Below are 16,106 nucleotides of genomic sequence, written 5' to 3' on the forward strand. Positions count from 1 at the left end.
ACGCTTGTAGAGGACAAGGTCAGTGCTGTAGTGGAGTTCTAAACAGGAAGCTGGAGAGCAAGACGGGACACACTCACATTTTATGGCCGTTAAAGTGCTGCAGGAGATATTTTACAGGCCATGCAGTAAATAAGACCACCTTCATACACATACAGTCATCCCCTCAATGCAGTAGATCAGTCACATTGTGTGTCTATATATATATATATATATATATATATATATATATATATATATATATATATATATATATATATATAAAATTTATTTATTTATTTATTTTTTTGACTAGGGTCAACTTTGAGTTGAATAACAATTATATTATCAAAGGGCACAACTGTGCACAGCTTTTAAAAAAAAACAAAAAACAAAACTTCAGAACAGCACCCTCCTGTGGCAACGAGTGGTAATGCTGCATATCACTGTTCAGGATGCAATTTATAATTTCTTCTTTAAACGTGCAGGTCGTAATTTCATACATCTTAAACGGGTAAACCCAGGCTGCCACATCCCTCCATCTGCTGCTTTGGATGCAGGAAAAGCTCTCACGTCAGACCCACAGGAGAAGCTGAGCCTCCTACACCAACACTGAACTGGCTACATGGACCCTATATATAACGTGACAGAGCAGGGACTTTAAAAGTTTATGAGCTGGCCTGCACAAGGACGATGGTCTTTCCAAGGTTTCTTCCTTAATCCGTGCGGGAGTTTTTCCTTGCCGCCCATGCCCCTGGCTTGCTCATTAGAGACACAGACGGTTGGAAAGCCGCTTTGTGACGTCAATGTGAGCTTTATTATACACATCGGTTATCCGTTCTGAATTCATCAGCATAGAATACAGAAATAAAATCTATCACAAATTGTCACAGTGTTAAAGTAAACAATACAAGAGCCCGAAAGGGTTAAAATCCTCACAGAACCAGACAAATGTAGCATCTCCTTCATTTTGTCCAACAGTAGTATATGACAGCATAGACATATTTTAAACACAGAGAACTAAACATAGAGAGCAACACTGATCATCAAAGAAAAGGCTAAAAAAATAAAAACATAAAACAGACAGTAAAAAAACAGGACCATGACATACAACTACCTAAGAACCAAAACTGAACAGAATTCAGGAATTCACAGTGATTCCAGTGATATGTTTGTAAGGAAAACTATGTCATCCCTGTTTAATCACAGGTACATGTATGCATCGGGGGGGGACCTTTAAACCATCACAATCAGTCTGAAGATTATTACAAGACCATGGAAACGCTGTTTGACTTCACCATGGAAATGCGTTTTGTTTCTGAGCAAATATGCACACAATGCCCTCGACTGGTTTGAAACATAATTGTCTTTGGTGACCTCATTCACACCTACTCTTAGTAACGTATATATGCGCCTGTCTGAGTGTGTTCAAACACTAGGCTGCTACATTTATGAGGAAACCCTGTTAAGATATTTTTTGATCACTTGTCATTCATTACAGTGTCATTCGTGTAGTGTAACAGGATGGACGGCAATGGGATGAGCTGCCACAGTTCCACCAATGTCACGTGACTGATGCTCCGAGAGTCTTTGCTCAGAGAGTCTTTGCTCAGAGAGTCTTTGCAGCACGTCTACAGCATGCAGGGTCCCGTGGACGCCACGGTACGGCGGAGCTTCAGGAAACGTAATCGTACTGCACAGGTAGCTCATCACCATGCCGCCCAAAACCCGTGATGAAGGACATGCAGACTGGGCGGCTCGGTTACGGAGTTTGACGTGGTGATGAATGGCTGAAGCGCGTATGCAGTTCGGAGTTCGCTGCTCAGTCTTCGCCATGGTTACGGACGGAGATGCTGTCAGAGGCTCCGAGAGTAATGATGCCATTAGGCGGACAGAAATATGGAGGAGTGTGGTGAGCGAGCTGGCCGAGGCCATTGCGTTACACTCACACACACGCGCACACTCACACATTCACATACACACTCACTCACACACACAAATGGCATTAGTCCAGACCGATAAGATACATGCACAGTAGACTTTGGCTATATTTGAAAAATTATATGAATATATTTTCAAAAGGGTGTAAGGGAAGGTTCCACACATGCACTTAAAATCCCTAAAGAACTGAGTTTATACTCCAAAATAAAGTAAAAAGATATCTCTCTCTCTCTCTCTCTGTCTCTCACTCTCACACACACACAGAAGCATACATGGTTCTATGTAACCCCCCCCGGCTACACAATCACAGCTGAGGACACAAAACTCTCCCCCCTGGTGACAGAGGTGGCCATGTTGCCGTGTGCACTGCCAGTCAGTTCTCGGCCCAACTCCAGGTGGTCAGAATACGGGGGCAGGGGCTCCTCCAGCTCCCAGCCACAGGGGGCGCTGTAGTCGACGGTCCGAGGGTCATCCACATTCTCCTCACCGTGGTAGGAGTCGAGATCCTGTCACAGCCGTAGACAGCAACCATATTAGAGGGAGCGTGCTACGTGTTCGATGAGGAATGGAAATCTGATCTTTACAGGAATAAATTGTAAAGGAACAAACTGATTTTGTGGAATGACGGTGTGTTTTCAGTGTGTGTATATATGTGTGTAAGAGAAAAAGAAAAAGAAAGAGGGAGAAAGGGAGAGAGAGGGTCCTTTTACCGTTATGGGTTCTGTTTTGTTTTGAGTCTCATAATACACAAGTGGGTGCTCAGGTGTGAAGTCTTGATTGATGCCCGACTGCAAGTTCTAACATCACACACACACACACACACACATTGCTGAACCTGTTAATTTTTTTTACATGATTACGAAAAAACAGCATTACAGCAGCAGAGATAAATTACTCAGTAGTGAGATATTTTTAGTATGTGTCTACGCGTATTAATACACTGCATTAAAGTGTAATGAATCACGTCTGCAGAAAACCCAGCAGCAAAGGACCAGCATGTTCACTCGGCACAGCTCACACCTCACAGCTCACTCCACAAAGCGCACACAACACAGTTCACGCCACACAGCTCACACAACACAGTTCACTCCGCACAGCTCATCCAAGAGGAATAAAGAGAGAAAAGATGTGTGTCTGTCTTACTCTGTCTGCAGTCATGGAGGACTTCACAGGAGGAGGAGGCTTGTAAGTGGGTGGACCACTATAACACACACACACACACACACACACACACACACACACACACACACACACACACAGATGACAAGTGTGAGTGTTTCATTTGTCAAAGGGATGTTGATGAAGTAGCTGTCAGAAAGGTGGGCCATGGGTTATGGTTAGGGTTACCCTAACCCTAACCCACCGGGGCCCAGGATGACAAACTGGAGACCCCAACCACACCGGGCTAACACACAGGAACAGCAGAGACCAGGCAGAACAAAGGAGAGAGGAGAGAGAGAGAGAGAGAATGAGGGGCAGGGATAGAGACTGAGGGGGGGGGGGGGGGGTTCAACTGACTCTGCTTTCTTCCTGAGCTGTTTGCGGACCAGGACCACGACGGTTCCGATCAGGACCAGGAAAAGGAGGATTCCGATGATGGCGGCAATCGCAGCGACTGTAGCTGGGCCTCTCTCAGGCATCCGTGTTTCTGAAATGAATGAGAGAGGGAAAAACTAAATACTAAAATATTATTTATTCCTGCATCTGTCCGAAAATATGCGCACACAGCGACAGAATTGTTACTCCCTTCTTCCGAGCTGTTGGACCTGTTTCCAAAAACTTCTGTTTCTGTTTCCATTTAAAGATGCATTCTGTTTCTGTGATCCCTATATAAATATCAAGCGAATGTTTCCTCAGATAAGTCTCTGCATTTAGTCCTGTCTTTCCTAAATACTAAACCTTTTTATTAAGTACTCTACTGAAATCGCTTTTATCGTCCACAAGGTGGCAGTATAACAACGTGTACAGTTAGTCCAGCCAACTGCACCGTGTAGGACCTGCGCAAAGTCATTCCCTTCAGTTCGTTTCTCCTGAAGGGTGATGGCCCCTGGAAAACGCCTTACACTATATTCCTCAGGTAAAAAAACAAAAACAAAAAACAAAACAATCAAAATGGCTTGAGAGCTGAGTGCTCTAACAACACTAGAGGGTGAAGCTGAGGTCACGGGGTTTGTCTCTTCGTAAGGGACCGCAGTGGGGAGATTATGCAGCGTGGATCCGCATTCTGATTGCTCCGGGAAACCTGTGCTCTTACAAGTCTCCGCCCCCCGCACGCGCCTCCCCGTCGCTCCACGTAGCAGCGTCTTCGTTTTCTGATTATTTTCCAGCACAAGTTCATTATTGCATCAGATTTGTTGCCATGGACATGTGTGCCACTTCACTGATATGAGGGGGAAAGAGAGAGAGAGAGAGAGAGAGAGAGAGAGAGAGAGAGAGAGAGAGAGAGAGAGAGAGAGAGAACGGGAGAACGAGAACGAGACTTGTGACAGATACTTGGCCAACCAGAAAGACCTGCTTGCAAAGACAAAAGGTGTCATGCAACAGGAAAACACAGGAAGTGAAGGAAAGGAGAGAGAGAAGCCGCAGGTGGAGAGTGTAAACTCTACGCTTCTCAGAGATCAGACTGAACTGAGAGAAGATGGGCTTGAACTCCCTGGGCCTTAAGCAGACAGTAGCTCATGTACACACACACACACACAAACGGTCAGCAGTTGCGTCTCACCGAACACCAAATTCCGTCCATCAAAGATCCAAAAAGAAGCACGGATCCTGACTCGGTCTGTCAGTAACACAGCAGCAGGTCTCCACCAGTAGCCCCATCTCCCCCACCCGCCTCTCCAGTGAGGGAATGCAGGAGGGGGCTGGAGCACACCCCCACACCACCATACACACCTGAGCATAACAAACAGCTCAGCAAGCTCACACACACACACACACACACACACACACACACACACAATGGTAAAGAGACTGTGTGTGTGTGTGTGTGTGTGTGTCTGTCAGTATGTTTGTGAGAGAGAAAGACAGGGGGATGAGGTATTTGGAGAAAGTGAAGGTCACTGCAGACAAAGACAAAATGCAGAAGGGAGTGTGTGTGTGTGTGTGTGTGTGTGTGTGTGTGTGTGTGTGTGTGTGTGTGTGTGTGTGTGTAAAAAAAATGAGCCTGTGAGTGAACGGTAGAGACAAAATAAACTACATTCTGAAAAAAAAAAATCCAGTTCATCATAAACATGTCATCTCCAGACTCCAGCTCCCACTGTTTGAGTAAGTGTGTGTGTGTGTGTGTGTGTGTGTGTGTGTGTGCGCGCACGTCTGTGAATAATGGCATGCACACAACCAGTGGTGTAGTACCAATGACCCCAATAAAAGTGCAAAGCAATAAAACAAGTGACTGTCAATTCAAATTCAAACCATCTAATACAGTAACACAACAGAAAACCACACAAGCACTTCATTAGAGAGTGATCTGGTACACCGCCACTAGCAGCCAGTGGCATACAGGTAAAACACACACACCTTTGTGCCAGTGCTTGTGTGTGTGTGCGCGCGCGCGCGCGCGTGCGTGTGTGCGCCTCCCTGGCCTTTGCCCTTGTCTAGAAGATGGAGAAAAAGGAGACTCTCTCCCTCTCGCCGCGGTGAGGGGAGAACCGGCGCACTCCCTGAACAGCGAGACGACAGCTCAGAGGTCCAGTTAGCATCTCCCTCCATTACTGCCAGGATATGCAACACGCCCAGAACAAGCCAGACGTGCGCAGGTGTGGGGAATTCTCTGGGATTAGTCTGGGATTTGTTTGACGGAAGAACAGTTTAAGTAGAAACTTTGGCCAAGTCAGGAATAGCAGCATCAGGGAAAATCATGGACGTGACTCCTGAGCGATGAGTATTCCAGCGCGGAGGCAAGAGAGCGGAGCGAGGGGCCGACTTTCCTGAAGTTCCGCTTCGGTACTACCCGTGACAGCGGCACCAATTGCAACTCCACCGGACAATTTTTACAAGGTCGGAAACCTCCAGGTGTCGCAGGGACCATGTGAACATTCACAGAGGCTTTTGCAACCTCCTGCTGGTTTTTCCTTGAGGACTGAGCGTTCCTTGAGTTGACACCTTTGTTAAAGTATTTTTAATCTCAGATTATGTTAAAATAAGAAATCATATCTGTTTAATACACATTTAAAAAGAAGCTCTTTTTTTTCCCTGGCTGGAGCAGTGAGGAGAGACAGTGAGGATAAAGCAGAGGAAACAGGCAATGGAGTGGAACTGGTGCAGAGTAGGAGCTCAGTCGGAGTGGAGTGGGAGCGGAGTCTGACTGGAGACGGATCAGAGTAATCTGAGAACGCTTTGAGCGAGGGGTGGAATTCTCTGCCGCTTTACTCATTTATATACATTTCTACTAACAGTATTCAGAAACCCCACAAACATCTAATATCTCACAGGCATCACGTCAAGACATCAAATATTACGAGTCCTTTCTTCTGGCAAAGTACCAACTTTGAGTGTGTGTGTGTGTGTGTGTGTGTGTGTGTGTGTGTGTATGTGTGTGTGTGTGTGTGTGTGTGTGTGTTGGGCACTTCTACAACCACAAACTCAGAAACAGGACAATTAGCTTTTTGGCAAGAAGAACCCAAATTCTAGTAGCTTAGCACCAAGACCTCCTCCAAGACAGGAGTCATATAAGCACAGGGATAAGGAGACCCTGCCCATCTGACATGTTCATTAGTATAAACACAGCCTTCTCTCTTTGTCCTTCCAAGTATCACCAGTTTACTGTCATCCAGTTCCCATTTAGTGAGGTTTACATTCTAAATATTATATGGCATTACAGTTTCACTTCCCCGATCACTCTTCTTGACAATAGCGTTGGTTGTGTGTGTGTGTGTGTGTGGCCGCTGCACCCTCATTCATCATACGCACAAAGCACTAATCTGAGTTGAGGTCTAGACATTGGAACCGTCTGAGGATTAAACTGGTGTCGCTGACACTGAGTCTCTTTGTGTGTCTCCGTGTGTGTGTCTCTGGAGGGAAGCAGTGTGGTTTCTGCCAGCATGCATTCCATCCTCTACAAGGTCACTGCTACCCTGCCCCCCCACCTAATTCAGCTTCACAGAGCAACCATCAGCTTCTCTGTTCTCACAGCCATCCTATCATTCAGTGAGATCATATATCACCTGAGGACACCATCACACACAAACATACACACAAATACACACCCCTCCTGAACGCCGATCGCTCACACACTTCCAAAAGACGCACACACAATTGAATCGACACACATTATGAGTTCTGAGATGATTGGAGAAAAGGGTTCATTAAGAGTGTGTGTGTGTGTGTGTGCACGTGCACTTAACTACTGTGCCCAAGGTCACACACTGCATTAACCCTGTTGGCCTCTAAACTCAGTTTCCAATTCTCGCACAGACACAAGAACACGCCAGTTCTACTCGAGCATCCTCATTAAAAGACGTTCATGGATTAGCGTTTAGCAGTTCTCCCAGGTGGCTGACACGCAGAGCCCATACACTCCTGAAACCACAGCATCCCTGTAACTGGACAATTACTCCAGACACACTGCACCATGCAGCTACAGTGGCCCATGTCAGGGTGTGTGTGTGTGCTTGCTGCTGTGTAAGTTTGTTTACCTGTTAACTGGGAATCACTCAGCTTCATTAGAAGGCATTCATGCATTACAGAGCACTTATTGCTGTCTGTTTCCTGCTGTTGTGCCGGAGTGCTCCTTGCCCTCCTGTACACGTGTCCTTGCTAGTGCATGCCAGCGCGGCCCAAATATTCCAAACATCTGCACCTCTTCCGCATTCCGCATGAAGGGAGGGCCAGTCCACGAGTCTTGGAATATCTCCAACAGGGCTCCGCGCGGATGCTGCTCCCGTTCCGTCTCCCCCTGACCAGCAGGCCCATCCGGAAGTTCCCAGTTTCTTCACTTACGCCGACACGCGCACACACACACACTCATCCACGCACGCCGGCTGGGAACAACCAGCTCGGTTTTGGAGTTGTGTGCTGCGGTGACAGAACAGGCAGGAGTGTCTGTGGTTCTGGTCTGGACCACAAGCCATTCCCTACCATTATGGACTACAGCTATAACCAGTGCCAGGGGAGAGAGGGGGGCTGTGTGCAATGGGGTTTTCTAGACGACTCTTGCTGTGATTAATATCATCCAGTAGGCTGATATTCTCTGGTGTCCTTTCTGTCGCTTGCTCATCTTCAGTCCACTTTGCCCTTCTTTCTCTCTGTCGAATTCATTTCACTTCCAGATATCCTGATAACCATGACTATCAAGTGCAATATTAACAAGAGTATTATACAAGTTTTTTTTTTTAATCTGGGGGGAGAAAGTAAGAAAAAAAAAAGACCTCAATTTTCCCCCGATTCCATTCCCACTCTTTCCTTCCCTTTAAATTTATTCTCTAATTCACGGAGCCGTTGTGGAGGGGCAGGTATTGTAGTGGTCACAGGGTGAGAGTTGGAGCAGGTGTGTTCTGCCTGCACGAGTAACTGTACGTGTGTGTGTGTGTGTGTGTGTGTGTGTGTTTCCATAAGTATGGATAACTAAGTCAGTGCGTGGATGGGTGCAACCTGCAGGGATATTTCATGGGCGGGCTACGATAGTCACAGCTAGTCTGCATATACGCCATATCTAGTGTTGGAGGAGGCCTAAGCTGGTTACAGGCTCACACAAGACCCGCGGCCCTCTCAGGTACTTTAACCCACCACATTCACCTAAACACGTTTACTTTTGCCCCCGACGGAGAGACTGTCGCGAAGAGCAAAACCGTTTCTCACGGCCTTCGTAAAATTAACGGGGCAGTAACGGTAAATAAAGGTGCCACGCAAAGGGCTCCGGCATTCAATAAGCCAACACGCTAACAGGTGCGCCGTACCGCCACACTCCGCGCTGCGAGAAGCCGATATGAACACATCACCGACTAGTCGAGGCCCCCCGCCAGCGCTTCTGCAGACACGGCCATCTTCCCGCAGAGCGCGAGCGGTCTCCGGGGAGGCGGCAGAGCGCGAGCGAACGGAAGACGGTCGATATATCTCGCGCCGAGGGACCGAAAAACCGTCGCCCGCCCTAAAGGAAAGACGCGTTAACAAGTCACGCACAAAACCGGTGGCGATTTATTACCGTTTGGTCGGAATTATAACGGGGTTTCTTTGGTAAATGTAAGCAGCAAAAAAAAAAGCCCACAAATACTAGTCAGCCAAGCCAACGGCCAGCCACGCGCAGCATGTTTGTGGCGCGAAGCTGGCGAACACGTACCGCAGACTTTCTGTCGCGCCCTCCTGAGGTGACTCACGGGGCTAATGGCGCTTTTAAAAGGAGCGGAGCTCCTCTATGAAAAACGCATTACTGGGTTTCAGACTCTCGTCGTCTGTTGGGGGGGAAAAAAAAGTGGGGGGGCGGTGTAAAAGTGAACGGAGCGCTCACAGAGACGCGTTCCGCCTCAGCTCCCGTCCAGGCCGGCGTAGGCACTCTCGACACAACGCCGACGTGCCGAGGAGATTTAAACAAGATTTACTCAAGGTGAAAACTGCACCAGGGTGTGGTTAGATCGTACCAAACGCGCTGTGAGCGGGGATCGATTCCTGAGCATATTTTCACCACGCTGAAAACATCCCGTTTCACTCCTCAGGTAATAGTGGCACGCATTGCTGATCTGGTATAAAACTGAGGCAGGTGGTTGTTTAATTTGGGACAAGGAACAAGCGTTCCCACACACTTTAAGAGAAGGCCACTTCGCTCCTTCCAGTGGGTATTTATCTTAGTTTCCATACTTAAATACCTGAGGCTTGGATCATAAAGCTGTCCCACATACCACCAAACCCTTCATGATTAAACTCATATGATAAAAGAACCTTAATAAAACACAGAACTCCAATCAAGGTGGCAGGGTAATTCAACCAAGTACTATACAGTCAACAAACGATTAATGCTCTCAACCCCAGGAAAACCGAGCTTCTCTAAATCCCAGGTACTCCCAAACCTTACCATGACCTCAGTTTCCTTCGAGAACTCCCTGGTATCACCATCCGAAGCTGCCTGGAGTCTGGGCAGAACTTTGGACAACCAGTTGTCACTCTCAACTCATGTTTCAAGTCTAATCTGGTATTGCAGATTTTTCTTTTGTAACATGAAGGATTTGGCCCTTTCTCTCACAAGAATCTTGTGCAGTCTCTTGTGATCTCAAAGTTAGACTACTGCAACTTGCTACTTGCTGGTCTTCCTCCAAGAGCCATTAGACCTCTACAACTTGTCCAGAATGCAGCAGCATGACTGGTCTTCAATCTTCCGAAGTTCACGTTATTCCGCTGCTGTGCTTCCTTCATTGGCTTCCGGTAGCTGCATATATCAGATTTAAAACCTTGATACTTGCCTGCAAAGCCAAAAATGGACTAGCCCCTTCATACATGAGGTCAATGGTCAAAGCCCAATCCGTACCTCGAGTACTTCGAACTTCAAGTACAGCTCGGCTTGAAATACCTTGCTTCAGGTTTCATGGAAGATAAGCATCAAGACCATTTTCTGTTCTGGCACAAGATGGTGGAATGAACGCCCACTTGCTGACAGCAGAGTCCCTTGCAGTCTTCAAATGTAAACTGAAGACCCATCTATTCGTGGAATATTTAAATGACAACTGACCCTGCTCCTATGTTGACTGACTAAACTAGTACTTATTGTAGGGTATTGTTTATTACACTGATGTTGTCTAACAAACTCTAGTACTCATTGTTTATTACACTTATAGTTGTTTAAGAGACCTTGTGTATTTTGTACTTCTGGCATCAGCAGTGATCCCTGTATTTCTACAGTATTCTAGTTCATTGGTATATTGGTCTCTAACCTACTGCACTGGCTAGGATGTATTCTACGCGTAAATGACAGCACTTTTGTAAGTCACTCTGGCTAAGCCAAATGCTGTAAATGTAAATGCTCTCAAAATATAACCCAGCAAAATAAATGACAAATGATGCCATTTGGGTAGTTCATTGAAAAAAAAATTGCCTCATAAAACATTCAAAGTCCAAGTGTTCATACTCAAATTTGCTGATAGGTAGGTTTTCTGAGATTTCAGCATGAAAGACAGCTAGTTTGTAAAGGCTGGGTCCTGCCTTGCCTACATTACTCACTGGTTGGTAGGCACTAATAGTGCCTAAGCGCTCACTGAACTGTAACCAGGAGCCAGAGTTCACCCTTAAACATGTTTTGTTTGCTCTAGGGGATTCCATCTGTGTCAACAGCATGTCTGGAATAGCCAGCACTCCCGAAGTGTGCTGTAAAGCAAGTTTCTTGTTTTGCATCTCTTGGCCCCTCTAGTAGAACAGTCACAGGTGCAAAATGTACCTGCGCGCCGCGCCCTTTATGAATCTGCATGCCGTAACACTGCATGTGCCATATAAAAAACCTTTCATCTAGTGCAAGTTCCCAAATTTCAGTGTTCGTTTTACAATGTTGGTATCAATCAACTAAATTTATAACTTACACTGACCTTGGCTTGTGTTCGAAGTCTGTGGTATACATGCAGATCTGTAGTATGCGCATTGGGAATGATGGTGGACATGTAATATTAGAAATGAACTGAGTGTTTTTTCCACATGCACGTACAGTCATCTGTACAAGACCACACCCCCACTGTCTCTTCTCAGAGCTCGACCAATTCAGCTACTCACAGGCAAAAAGTGATACAAAGTGGTTCATGTTAAAAACATTTCTGCTCATGTTCTAAAGAGCATTTTAATATTTAAAGGGCCAAAAAATGTATTTGCTACAAGTGACTTACAAGTAATGCAATACAAGTAATGCAATACTTAAAATTCACGTGTGATACCTGAATAATACATTTTGAAGAAACACTCTCTCTCTCCGCCGCTGAAATAAGATCTCTGACTAGTATTCGTTTCTCTGACACCAGGAAGAAGGCTACCTGCTTTGAGCCTGGGGACTGTCTCACGCTAAAAAAGTTTCCCCCGCCCGCTTGATAAACGTCAGAGGCACGACCGGTGGCGATGTGTGCCTAGACACCGCTCAGGTGAGACATACGATATGCGGCCTCACTAGAGCTAAACCCTGACACAGTGAGAGGCTGCCTCAGACTTATCACTGGTACCGGATGAGGGCTTGTGTTTAACTAGCGGCTGTATCATGAAGATCAGAAAGGGTTCTGGCTTATATGTGCTGAAAAAACAAAAAAACAAAACTCAAGATAAAATGATTAGGTACCGAAACCAAATTGCTGTGTGCCGTATAGGCCGTAAACCTGCCATGCCAGTTTTACACAATGCCCGTCACAGTTCTGTGTTTCCTGTGACGCGGGATACAGTTCCTAAAAACAGCGGGGCTTTCAGGATACCGAAACCCAAACAAACATTAGCCATGCTGCAAGAAACAGACTGTTGGCTCAAAATTAGACAGCGAGAAGTACCCTGCAGAATTAGAAAACAGGTCTAGTTATTTGTGAAGGGATGCCAGAAATAGCCGGGAGAGCACAGTTATGAGGGCACGCGTACAAAAATACATACATGAGTATTACTGGGCTTGATCTGTGATGCAGGACGAGGTCAACTGAAACTGTGTATGTGTGTGTCTGTCTATACATGTTATACAGTATACAGTAGATACACTGTACAGTATGTAGATGTCTAAATGGCAAGCGTTCCAGGATGAGATAGGATAGTTCGCTAGACTGTAGCTCACAGGCTTCTGGGACATTGCAGGATATCTCAGTGAGGCAGGACAAACACCGACCACTTCAGATCACACAGCCACACCCCCACCTGCAGTGAGGGACACATCATGTGATGGCCTTTCATTTCAACTGGATCCTATTGTCAGTTCTTAAAATATGTCTCTCTATTACAGTTTAACTATACGCAAAAAACGAGCATATACACGCAAACCCCGAATTAATCAGGCAAACTGACAAAACATGGGCAAACATAAGTGACCTAATCATTACTTGATGTAAAAACAGGAGCACACACATCAGCATTGCACATTAACATATGTTATTTTGAATCTGCACCATATGGGGCTTAAAACATGAAGAGTGTATGTGATAGACACTGTCCCTGTCTCTGTGAGAGAGAGAGAGAGAGAGAGAGAGAGAGAGAGAGAGAGAGAGATGTGCATGACTCTTGAGGAAGCAGGGAGGCAAGTGGCATTGTTTCTCACGCCACTGGCCTTCCAGGCTGTTGGTCCATCCAGCCACCATTTCGCTCTCACCATCACGTGTCATCTGCCTTCACCCTTCCACCCATTTCTGCTTTCAGCCCTTTGCACTCATTTGCTTTTCTCCTCCACATTCTTTCTATGACTCAGATAAACAGGTCAAGTGTTACAGAATTATGATGTGGATTTGGCTGTGCTGGTGGTGCAGCAGGCCTTGTATTCAAGCCTCGTCTTTCTGCTGTCTGATCTGCACTTTTAACTGGCCAAGTAGAAACGGACTATACAAGAATAGAGAGCGCGCGCGTGTGTGTAACAGAGAGGCGAGGGGCCACAGCAGAGAAGCGTGTGTGCTGCTGCGCTGTCAGACAGATCATTTCAGTCCGTTCCACAGTCATTCATCCACATCCTTTCATTACTTCTCCACTTCTGCAGAAGCAAGCAAGGGGGGGGGGGGGGGTAGATGGAGCAGGGGCAGAAGAGATGGAGAGGAGAGGAGTGTTTAACAAAGACGGAAGTACAGAACCCTAATCCCCCAGAGCTGCATCACTGCAGGCTCTTGTGTAGTCTCTCACTCCGTCTGTTCAATCCTCCTCCGCACCTCAGTTCAGCGTAAGCACCATTTTGATCTACAGTCATTTTCTCATATTTTTCCTAGCTGTGGTAAACTTTCATATGAAAACCTTTTAAGTCTTGTATAGTGAGAATGGTTTTTGCATCCTTTCAGCAACTCGCGGGCAGTTTTTAACTTCCTACACAAAATTTTTTCCCAGATATTTCCAGATCCGTAGCCCTGCCCACACGCTCTTCGCACTTTCCAGCCTTGACCTCCGTAACATTTCCATTTGAGATCGCTCCCTGACACGGGTCCTGACTCTGAAAGTAATCATTTCATATCTACAGTGAAATTAGAGGTCATTCACCTCTATAAAGTCCCTCTGGGAGGAGGACCTGGGGGAGACGATACCAGAGGAGGTTTGGATGAAGATTCTAGAACGTGTACACAGAACTCTGTGCAAGAAATGGCCTTTTTGACGTAAAGTGGATGTCCGCGCCTGTTACACTGCGACTCAGCTGACCGCAACCAATGACGGTACGTCCCCAGCGTGAGACGTGTCGACAAACCCCAGCAAGCCTTAGGCACATGTTCTGACTTCATCCCCACCTCCCTTGTTTGAGGTTTTTCCCTCATTACTCTCCAAAAACACGTCTTAGCCTTCAATACTGACCAACTGGGCATCAACTGTAGAGCTCTCTCCTACCCACTGGATTAGGGAATCTTTATTTACTTAGGTTGGTAAAAATAGATTTCCATTAAGTGGCTCCTCCAATAAATTAGAGGAAATATGTGGTCCATTTTTATTATTTGTTAAGAGGATAAATGTCTCACTCATTCCTAATTGAAGCAGCTTCATTTTAAACTCGAATCAGTATAATAAATATTATTCATGTTTGTACATTGCATGTTTCCGTTACCCTCGTCATACCCTTCACCCAACGTGCAGGCTTGAATTACTGCACTGAAAAGGGCCAGGTGTGTGTGTGTGTGGTGAGAGAGAGATAGAGAGAGCGTTTTTGTATTTATTTCCCTGAGAGGACGCAGTCATCTCCTCCCTTTCATATGATGTTCTGTTTTTGCAGGTGGGCGGGGGGGTGGGGGGTGGACAGTGTTCAGTCATGCCAGTTGTAATGCAGCTGCAAAGCTCTTGGCCCCTGAAGCGAGAGAGAGAGCGAGAGAGAGAGCCCAGCCCACACGGCCCTGGCCATGCTCTCCTCATCCATTTCTGTCCCTCCCTCTGTCCTCAGTATTTGGCAGAAGGCCAATTACGCATCATTGTGGTGTCCCACAATCCATCAGTCATCCTGACCGCTCGTCCTCCGTGACGAGGATCCTCTGCCCAACCCCATAGCCCAAAAAACAGAGAAATTAAAAAAAATTAGACAGGCAAGAGTTTTCCCCTTCATGCATGCCCCTCTACCCCTGCCTCTCTCTCTCTCTCTCTCACTCACACACACACACACACACACACACACACACACACAGCGGTACCCCTATCTCACACACACACACTCCTGTCTTTTGACGTTTTCTGTTACATCAACCTGTGCATCACATTTGCTCCATTACACAGATGGAGCAAAAAGACCAGTGATAATTTGGACTTATGCATTCATTGCATATCAGCGTTGCTATGGTTACCTGCAAAGAGTATGCAATGACTGCTGATAGCCACTTTTTTTTTTTTTTTTTCTCAACCACCAGACACAATCAACCAGCCAATTCCATAAATTTCAGTTGGCAAACATTGCCAGCAAGCCCATTCGCCATGGTAATGACCTTGGCATCAGGTCAGTGCAAGTTAGCCTCTGGGCGTTGAATGATCATCAATGTTAGGCAATTAGTAAAGATCCCACAAGGCCGGATCATCTATTCATCTGTTATCGACAGATAATGCCTTAGCCAAGCGAGTCGCCACGGGAGATGGGAAAACACCGGGCGATCCTTGCAAGCCAGCAGGGGGTTAAACTAGTGTCCCACTGCACACGCACCTATCCATCCACTAACGCCGTGGTCCAAATCGCCTCGTCAGCTCAGCCCTGGCCAATCCGCTGGGCTCGTGAAGCAGTTGCACGTGCCACTTGCCCCCTGAACCCTCATCCCCACACACACGGCCAACCGCCCCCTCTCAGCCACGATTCTCGCCTTCCGTCATCGAGCGAAATGATGCAGGCCTTGCAGGCCTGAAATGCAGAAGGCATGTAATGAGTGTGTGCGTATGTTTGGCAAACAAATGACTTGAGGAATGCAGTGTGTTGGTAAGAGTGTATGCACACGCGCGCGGCGGCATTTTAGTCATCCACAACTCATTACACTGACGTTGCCCATTCTGTTTGTCTTCCTGTTGTGATATGACTCCACACACACAGTTGTGTAAACACACTGCAGTCCACTGGCTCGTAGCCATTACTGGACTGCTGTCCTTCAGCAACCGACAGCCTAAAGCATTAGACG

The 16,106-nt window shown here is 46.5% G+C and overlaps 1 protein-coding gene across 1 annotated transcript in view; it reads right to left on the minus strand.

Annotated features, from left to right (window-relative positions):
- Window positions 1-782: 782 nt before the first annotated feature.
- The window catches only part of si:ch73-22o12.1 (nectin-2), a 38,353-nt gene continuing 23,029 nt past the window's right edge, over window positions 783-16,106 (minus strand). Inside the window, exons 7-10 of the mRNA XM_035530972.1 lie at window positions 3,436-3,565; window positions 3,061-3,118; window positions 2,628-2,714; window positions 783-2,423 (exon numbers count right to left, since the gene is read on the minus strand). Of these exons, the coding sequence (XP_035386865.1) occupies window positions 2,214-2,423; window positions 2,628-2,714; window positions 3,061-3,118; window positions 3,436-3,565 (485 nt within the window). The 3' untranslated portion in view covers window positions 783-2,213. The remainder of the gene's footprint in view (window positions 2,424-2,627; window positions 2,715-3,060; window positions 3,119-3,435; window positions 3,566-16,106) is intronic.

This window comes from Electrophorus electricus, chromosome 10 (assembly GCF_013358815.1).
Source record: "Electrophorus electricus isolate fEleEle1 chromosome 10, fEleEle1.pri, whole genome shotgun sequence".
Taxonomy (NCBI): domain Eukaryota; kingdom Metazoa; phylum Chordata; class Actinopteri; order Gymnotiformes; family Gymnotidae; genus Electrophorus; species Electrophorus electricus.